Source organism: Arachis ipaensis, chromosome B10 (genome assembly GCF_059453495.1).
Source record: "Arachis ipaensis isolate K30076 ecotype BB chromosome B10, ASM5945349v1, whole genome shotgun sequence".
Lineage (NCBI taxonomy): Eukaryota > Viridiplantae > Streptophyta > Magnoliopsida > Fabales > Fabaceae > Arachis > Arachis ipaensis.
In genome coordinates this window covers 98,035,983-98,045,458 of record NC_142435.1, presented here as the reverse complement: position 1 = coordinate 98,045,458, position 9,476 = coordinate 98,035,983, and the positions used below count along the sequence as shown (strand labels likewise).

Below are 9,476 nucleotides of genomic sequence, written 5' to 3'. Positions count from 1 at the left end.
CACTCCTGGCAGTCAGAAACAGGGCAAGCTCACCAAACGGCAGCGACCAGAAACTCTGGCAGCAGCAGAGGAATTCCGGCGGCATGAATCCCTTTTCTGACGCGGCAACTCAATGGCGAACCGGCTTCCCCTCCACCGCGTTCTGTTCTTTCCACAGTGCTCTCTCCTCGCCGGCGACAGTGACGGAGGCAAAGGCTTCACAGACGAGACCAGGCGCGGCGGTTTCAGACCCTCAGCCCCTTCTCACTCGCGTACCCTCTCTCTCCATGTCTCAACTTCGACGGCGACTCCCGGTGGACCAACGGCGACGACGATAGCGCAGGCAGCCGCGGCGGCGCGAAGAGGCTGACACCATGGTGCTGCAACTCGGGGATGGTGACTCGCGAGGATGACATCGACGGCTCCTTCTGGTGGTTGACCCTCCTCCCTTCAGCGGCATCAAGCGACGACGGCAAACCCCAGTGCCACTGGCGCAGATCCTTGCCTCATTCTCGGATCTCACTCCTCTTGTCCCTGCGCGACGCGACGGCGCGGCGGCAGTGACGCCCATCAGCGTCGTCCTCCCCCTCTCCTCTCCTCCCCGTTTCTCTTCTCCCACCTTCTGTTTCTCCTTTCTTTCTTTCATGGAAAGGAAACGCTGCTGCTGAGTTAGAAAAAGGGGGATTTTGGCTGTAGCTGGGGCATGGGGAAGCAATGGGTTACCGGGCAGGGTTTTCAAAGTTAGGGTCTTTTGAGGAAAATTAGGGTTAGGGGCATTTTAGTAATTTTCGATAAAATTGTGGACAACATAGTAATTGAAACCCAAATTAAATTCAACACTAATTATATATAGAAAATACTATTTGCTCATCAATTTCACAAATTATTTTCTGTAAAATGCCCAAATCAAAATAATTAGAGATAATATAATTAAACTCTTTATTTTTCAAAGTAGCAGTATTAATATTTAAAATATTACTTATCTAATCCAAATCATATAAAATTCTTATTATTTCATAACTATCAACTTTATAATTTAAATATAGAAAATAATCCAATAATTATAAAATTGAATAATAATCATAACTTATCTCAAGTTCAATAAATCAAAACTTGCCTTAATTATCCTTAATAAAATAATCTCTGAAATTAAGGCTATAAATAACTATATGATTTGAGACTTGATCATAATAAGACTTTTCAAAAGTTCTGGGTCTTACAAATTTTATATTTAATATTAAAATATAATAATTTACTATGTTATTTTGCTATTAATATATATATAGTATTACATTATAAAATATAAAAATTGAAGTGATTATTATATAGATTAGATGAATTGGACTAATTATAAAAATATAAAATAGAATTGTAATTTTGGTTGATTAGACTAAAAAAATCGAAAAACATTCTAAATAAAAACCCAAATTAATTTTAATATTAAATTCATTAATACGATTTTAATTTTATATAATAGTTAGATAATAGATTAGAAAAGGCAAATGGAATGATGACTTTAATAAGTATTCGATAAAATATTCATTTAGAATTAAAAAAGTAAAAGTATGATATTATTAAAAATAATACATTTTTATGTTTAAAAAATTACATTTAAATAAAATATTTATAAAATATAAAATTTAGAGTAACATAGCTTCATGAACATTAATCGTTAACTAATTATGAACTAATATAGAATTATAATACAATTTATTTACAAAAAAATAAACAACAATTAATATTAATAAATATAAAAATTATCTAAACATTTTGATTAAAAGTATGAGTGGTTAATTATTATTCATTATTAATAATATTTTGTTCATAACGAAAAGTAAAAATATAATTATTCCGATTTAGATTTTAGAAGAATTATTATAAGTAACAAATGATCTATTTTATTATACATATTATAAATTAATGAATTAAACTAACTGATATAATGAATTGTAATTAATTAGTTGGTATAATTATAATAAATTATATAACATTTAAAAAGAAAATAAAAAGAAATAGAAGAGATAGAAGACTACAATAAAATAAATTGAGTGTGAGGGGTTTTTTTTTTTTGTAAATTTCATATCACATCCATTTTAATAATAATAATAAATGAAAATACGTCAACTTGATATCTAAGAAAAAATGATGAGATAAAATCATAATACAATTCTAAAGTAAAAGATTAAATTAGACCATAATATCATTGCACAACACAAATTGAAAGTAATTTCACACTACAATATACCACACAAACAGGTAAATGACTTAAATTTAAATACAAAACTTTTTTTATTTATGCATACATGATAACACCATGGTCTATAAATGTTTCATGGATAACATATCATATATAGCTCCGAATGATGAGCATGTGAGTTGGAGAGTGTAGTGGTTTGTGTCCACGATAGTTGCCTTCTTGCAACGACGCCTCATAGGAAGAAAAAGAATTGTTGTAAAAGCTATCCAATGAAAGAGTAATTGGTAAACAAATGATATTTTCTTCTAGCATACATGGTCTTTTATAGTAGTAAAATAAAAATAAAAAGAATAAAATTTTATATTTTTATATTAGGAATAGAATTTGATATTTATCCTAATAAAATTATTATTATTATTATTATTATTATTATTATTATTATTATTATTATTATTATTATAAATGAGTTACCATTAAGGTAACAACTTACCACTAATAAAATTATTGGATAATGAATAAGAATTAGAATGGTATCAATATAATTAAAATGAATATAATTAAAATGATTAAAAATATTTCTAATTGATAAATAGTTTAATATTGTATTAAATATTAATTTTATATAATTATAATAAAGATATTTTTCTAAATTAGTATAATTATGCATTATTCATTAAAATGATTAAAAAAAATTTTGATTGATAATTGATAAGTAGTTTAATAAGGCATTAAATATTGATTTTATATAATTATAATAAAGATATTTTTTTAAATTAGTATAATTATGCATTATTCATTAAATGCATTCATTTTGGAGGAAAAATGGGTTAATGAGGAATTGACACCTCACTTTTATTAGTTGGAAAAAAAAAATCCAATTTTAGTATATTAAGTAGATTTATGTATTTCATAACTTATTCACTGTAAAATGTCATATATGTTAGAAGAGAATATTATTTTTTTACCAATTATTTTTTTATTTAGTAATACTTTTTTTTTCTTATAATGCATTATTTCTACTCTTCGATTTTTTTTATAAACTATAAAACATTAATTATTCGTTATTGTACTCTATCTCTTCTATTTTTTTTATTTTGTTCCTATTTATTTAAGTTTTTATAATTTTTTATTATAAATTTTTATCATTTTTATATCCTTTCAAATTAACTTATTATAACTCTTCACACGTTAAGTCTTTTCAATGTTTAAATTATATTCCTTATATGCTTAATTTTATTTCTGATTTTGAAAATTAAGTGATGAAATAACATCGATTAAGATTGTTGTGCATCTTCTTCTTCTTTGTCTTTTTTGCTTACCTCTTTTTTTGTAGAGATCATAAGTAATTATACAATAGTGCTTATTCTTCTCTCAGTAAAATTTTTATTATCTATCTTAAAATAGAAAAAAATATTGTAAATTTCTTTGGACCAATAAGTCTATCATTGTTATGGACAACTATAAAAATTTGAAAAAAAATTATAATTATTGGATGGTTATTTCATTTAATCTAATATATTAGTTCTTTTAGTTGAATATTAACTTAGATTTTTGTTGAATTTAAATATTTTAACAAAAGACATTTAAGAAGATGTAACCTTTCTTAATTAAAGAATGGATAAATTTATATGCTTATTATACAGTAGCTAATGCCTTAGACTAAGATAAATAAATGAATTGAAAAATTATAGAAAAAATAGCATTTTTGAAGAGGTTAAAGATGAACTTGAATATTGAATAAATTTTTATTGTGTTTGTTCATATTATTTGATATTTTACTTTTTTTGTTTGAGATTTTTTAATATTATTTTTTTGTATCTTGATATTTTTTTAAAAAAATTTGTCAAATATATATATTTTTGGTATAATAATAATTTTTTACAGAAAATAATACTAAATTAAAAAAAATTAATCCCAGATTAAAAAGTTATGTTGATTAGTACAAGTATTATCGTATTTAATTTATTTTATTTGCATATTAATATAATTGATTAAAAATAAGTGATAAATAAAACTAAAAAATAATTAGAAAAATAGAATGTTTGTAATTACTTCAAAATACATAATGCAGTAAAATTTAGAGTATTACTTTATTTGAATTGTTAATAATTACAAGAATAGAAAGTTAATAATTATATTAAATAGGTACCAAAATAAGTTTTATAGTACTAAATTTATTTGAATTGTTAATATAGTTTTATAAATGACAACTTTATAAAAAGAGATAGTCACAAAAAAAAAAAAACTTTATAAAAAGAGATTGTCAATAAAATTCTAGAATAAAGTATTATTTTATCTCCAATATTTGGGATGAGTCTTCAAGTTGTTCATAATGTTTAAATTATCTTATTTCAATCGTTAATATTTTAAAATTGTTTTAATATTATTCTACTACTGTTAACTCTGTTAATAGATCATTAATGGCGGGATAACATTAAGATAATTTGAAACGTTGGAAACTTAAATATGACTATTTAAATATTGGGAATAATTTTAGGTTTTATCCTAAATGTTGAGGACAAAAATAATATTTTATTTATTTATTATATTATTTTAAATATAGTCATATGATTGTGAAATTTTTTATGATAAATTATTATTTTTATCTTTATTTTATTATTTAAATTATTATAATTTTATACATTTATTTCATTGTCAAATTATTGGACTAATTACACACTAATTTATTTATATTCTATATTATATTACTAATTTGACAATTAAAATGTGTAACATTATACTCTCTCATTATAATTAAAATAAAATAATTTTCTCAAAAATTAATTACTTCCTCCGTTTCTCTTTTTTATCAGTCTTTCTCCCTCCTTCCTTCTCTCTTATTTCCTGTTTCTCTTCTTTATAACCTATAATTATCATTATTTATTATTATATTATTATTTTGATAACTAGAATGTGTCACATAACATTATTTCATTATAATTAAAATAATTTTTTTAATTAATGAACTTTCTCTTTCTTCTTTTCTATCATTTCTCCTCTTTTCTCTCCTATTTTTTATATCTCTTTTTTATTACTTTATTTATAACTTATAATTTATTATTAATTTAATGTAACACCCTACTATATAGAATTTTACGTTTAAGTCGTAGAACAGAGATAATGTGGTGCTACGGACCTCTAAACAGCAAAATAAATACAAAATAGAGAAGAAGATAATATACTAGGAGTCTTGAAATAAAACGGGTAAACAAAAATCGCAAAATGAAAAGCGCAACGCTTAAAAGAAAGGATTACTTGCGTGCTAAGAAACCTAATAGGAAATGATAAGGGTAAATCAGAGAGTAAAGGAAAGCCAAGGAAACAGTATAACTAGCCTCTGACTCAGCCTGCGAAGCTAAGGCTGGCCGGAGGATATATATATATATATATATACATGTAAACATACATAAGTATCCCCAAAATACACCAAAATACCAAAATAAACTCCTATCTCTCCCTCAACCTCTAAGAGGATCAGCATACACAAGTTACTTGGAGAGTAAGCTAAATACACACACACACACACACACACACACACACACACACATATATATATATATATATATATATATATATATATATACACACAAATAGAAACCAAAATACACCCAAGAACTACTTCGCTTCAGGGATCCAGACGCCTAGCGAGGAGCCTCTCGACCTGCAAATGAAAAACAACAACACAGTATGGAATGAGAACCGGAGGTTCTCAGCATGGTAAAAGTACCACGCGTATAATAAATAAGGTCCTGAGAATGCCATAGGCAATCCTAGAACTCCGTTATTCAGTTATCCAACTTAATTACTAAACGGAAGCCATAAACAGGGGTAGGTATTCTAAATCTACCTAACTTACTCAATTTCAATCCTAACATAACACCAAACCATTTCTCCTTTTCCTCCATCCCTCCATCATCCATAATGCAACAGAAACAAGCAACCAAACAAGTTCACGCACAAGTAATGAGCAGATAGTACAAGTAGCAAGTATAATAGGTAGCAGGTGGTATATATCAATTAGGCAAACCCAGAAAATGCATAGCAATCAAAACAAACAAATGCATACCTGTCCTATGGCTGATGGGGCCCATCTGTCGGTTATCCAGCCAACCCGACAAGTCCGAAAACCTTAGACTGTCCCCCGTCGCGCATCCCCAAGAGTCTATGCATAGAGTTCACATTCATTCATCATATAATCACTCAATGGGGGTTATCCATACCCGAAAATTTATACGTGCCTAGTCACTCTTACGACGTAGGGTCAACAGAGTATCGAGATTCAACCTAGAACACGTGGTGACGAGCCACGGTTTTTACCCAGGGAAACTCGTATCTCAGATTTATTCATAAGCCATTTCAATTTCATTATCAATACATCATCAATTATCAAGCCTTAGCGTTAAACTTCATTACATTCTTATTTTCTTCATAAAATCCACCATTTACATCTTACTTCACCCTCAAGTTATCTTGTTTTCCTAGCTTCTTTTATCCCTGGACCTAGAACCATACTTTAAGCCTTAAAGGGAAGAAAATGGAGGTTTAGAAGTGGAAAATTGGTTTAAAACAGTCAAAACCTATTTTCGCAGCAGGCAGCATCCACGCGTATGCGTAGGCCACGCACACGCGTAGAGCATACATCAAGTCACGCGTACGCGTGAGTCATGCGTACGCGTGAATATGCACACACGTGTACGCATGCTTCTTGCGCATGCGTCGCCAAAATTCCACGCCACGCGTACGCGTGAGCCATGCGTACGCGTGGATGGGCGTTTTTTGAAAAATATGCAGAATGCCCAGAAAGCTTACTGCAACCAGTTTTGCTATCCTGTAACACAAATTTATACATCAAACTTTCAACGTCCATAACTTTCTCTACGAAATTTCATTTTTAACAAAATTGATATCAATCAAAAGCTCATAGAACCATCATTCATTTGCAACAAATCACAACTCAATTCGAAATTTGTGGAGTAAATTATGGACGTCCAAAGTTCATCAAAATCACTTTTTACCAAAACACTTTCAACCCTCATTTTCACCACATTCATAAGTCCTTATCTCTAAAACATGCATATTTCTAACATATCCATTCCCAACTCATCAACAACCACTTCAAGCTACCTTTAACCAATCCAATGAGCCATAACCTCAACTTTGCATTAGCATATATCATATATACATATATGAGCAACCCTTCACAAATACCATTCCATTAATGCAGTTATCAACCCTTCACACACATAATTTCATTAACACATTTATCAACCCTTCATACATTAATCCATCAACTCACATAACAACTCTTTATTAACAAACACTAACCATAATCCATCAATATGTATCAACATCAACACAACCCATCATAAGTAAATCCAAGAGCATACAATTAATAACTTCAATACCTCATAATTCTAATACATATTCACCAACAATTTATTCCAACAACATTACAAAACTATTCATTAAATGCAATTAACAAATTCAACTTATCCTATGGTTTCTCTAACCTAAGTTTTCACAACACCGTAAATATTAGACATGCGAAACTTAAACCATACCTTGGCCGATCACTTAGTTTCACCCAAGGCAGCCTCACAACATAAAACACAGCCCCTCCAAGCTCAATTAAAACAGCCACAAACCAAGCCTTGATCATCAATAAGCCTCCAAATACTCCAAATTCAATTCCAATGCATATATACCCACTTAATTTACACCTAATTCATATACATGTTCCAAATTCAGTTTTTCCACTATAAATGCAAGATTGAGCTAGGGTTAGGGTGTCCTTACCATAACCATATGCTCAATAGCTTGAGCCCATAAGTTCCGGAAGCTAACTTGAGTCTAAAACACAAAATTGGACAAGATTTCACTATAAGATTTTAATTTCACCAAAGAAAGGAGAATAGAGATTTTGAATAAAAAATGAGGCTTACCAGTGAAATTGATCTGATAGAAAGGTAGAGCTTACCGCGCTGGACGCATGGCCACAAACGGTGCGGCGATCGGAGCTCAAACGAGGAAGATACGGTAGTTTGAAGGTTTGATGAGGGTTAGGGATCTCCTCCCCTCCCCAATCTGTTTTCAGCGCTATTGTTGCTGAAATGGGGACGAAGAGCTTTTGTCCCTCTTTTAAGTCATGGTCCGGTTGGACCCACGGGCCCGATTTGGGCTCCGGTTCAACCGGTTCGGCCCTTTCGGTTCGATTTTGGGCCAAATTTTTGAAATTGGTATCAAAATTCTCGTTTTGACGAGCTCTATCCTATTTTGATATTAGTTTTTCATTTTTAGCTTTCCTAATGAAAATTCAATTTATTAACTAATTATTTACCGATTTTAGCGGGGTTTACATCCTACCCACCTAATTAGGAATTTTGCCCTCAAAATTCAGAGTGAATTACCTGAAAAGAGGTGTGGGTAGTCCTTCCGCGTATGTTCTTCAATACCAGCCCGACTCCAAGCTACTTTCACCAAGGAAACCTCCTTTCCGCGTAGACGCTTGATGCTGGTATCATCAATCCTAACCGAAGTCATTGGAAGCGTCAGATCTTCTCTTACTTGAACTGATTCCGGTTCTAGGACATGACTAGGATCAAAAGTGTATTTACGAAGCTGCGATACGTGGAACACGTCGTGCAGGTTCGAAAGATGTGGTGTTAACGCAATCCTATACGCCACTGGTCTAATTCTCTTCAGGATTTTAAACGGCTCAATGTAACGGGGATTTAACTTCTTGGTTTTGATGGACCTCCCTATTCCAGTGGTCAGAGTAACCTTCAGGAAGACGTGTTCTCCTTCTTCAAATTCTAAAGGCTTCTGTCTTCGGTCAGCATAACTGTTCTGACGGCTTTGAGCTTCAAGCATTCGACTCCGAATTTTCTTTATTTGCTCAGTAGTTTCACTTATCATTTCCGGTCCTATCAAACTCTTTTCTCTTGCTTCATACCAACATAACGGAGACTGGCATTTTCTTTCATACAAAGCCTCATATGGAGCCATTTCAATACTCGCATGATAGCTATTATTATAAGCAAATTCTACCAGAGGCATATATCGATTCCAGCTCGCCGGTTGATCCAAAACACAAGCTCTTTTTATGTCTTCCAGGGTGTGGATTGTTCTTTCTGATTGACCATCCGTCTGAGGATAATAGGCAATACTTAGGCTTAATTGAGTGCCAAAGGCTCGTTGAAAAGCATCCCAGAATCGTGATGTGAAGCGAGAATTTCTATCCGATGCAATGGTGGAAGGTACGCCATGTAACCTCACAATCTCCTTTATGTATAAGCGCGCC

At 31.0% G+C, this 9,476-nt stretch overlaps 1 protein-coding gene across 1 annotated transcript; it reads right to left on the bottom strand.

Moving 5' to 3' along the window:
• Nucleotides 1-6,999: 6,999 nt before the first annotated feature.
• On the bottom strand, nt 7,000-9,181 carry LOC148581011 (uncharacterized). The gene is made up of 3 exons (XM_088492289.1): nt 8,629-9,181; nt 7,301-7,372; nt 7,000-7,004 (listed from the first exon to the last, which is right to left on the bottom strand). Exons 1-3 carry the CDS (start codon nt 9,179-9,181, stop codon nt 7,000-7,002), a joined length of 630 nt encoding a protein of 209 aa, XP_088348415.1.
• Between the last annotated feature and the right edge of the window lie 295 nt (nt 9,182-9,476).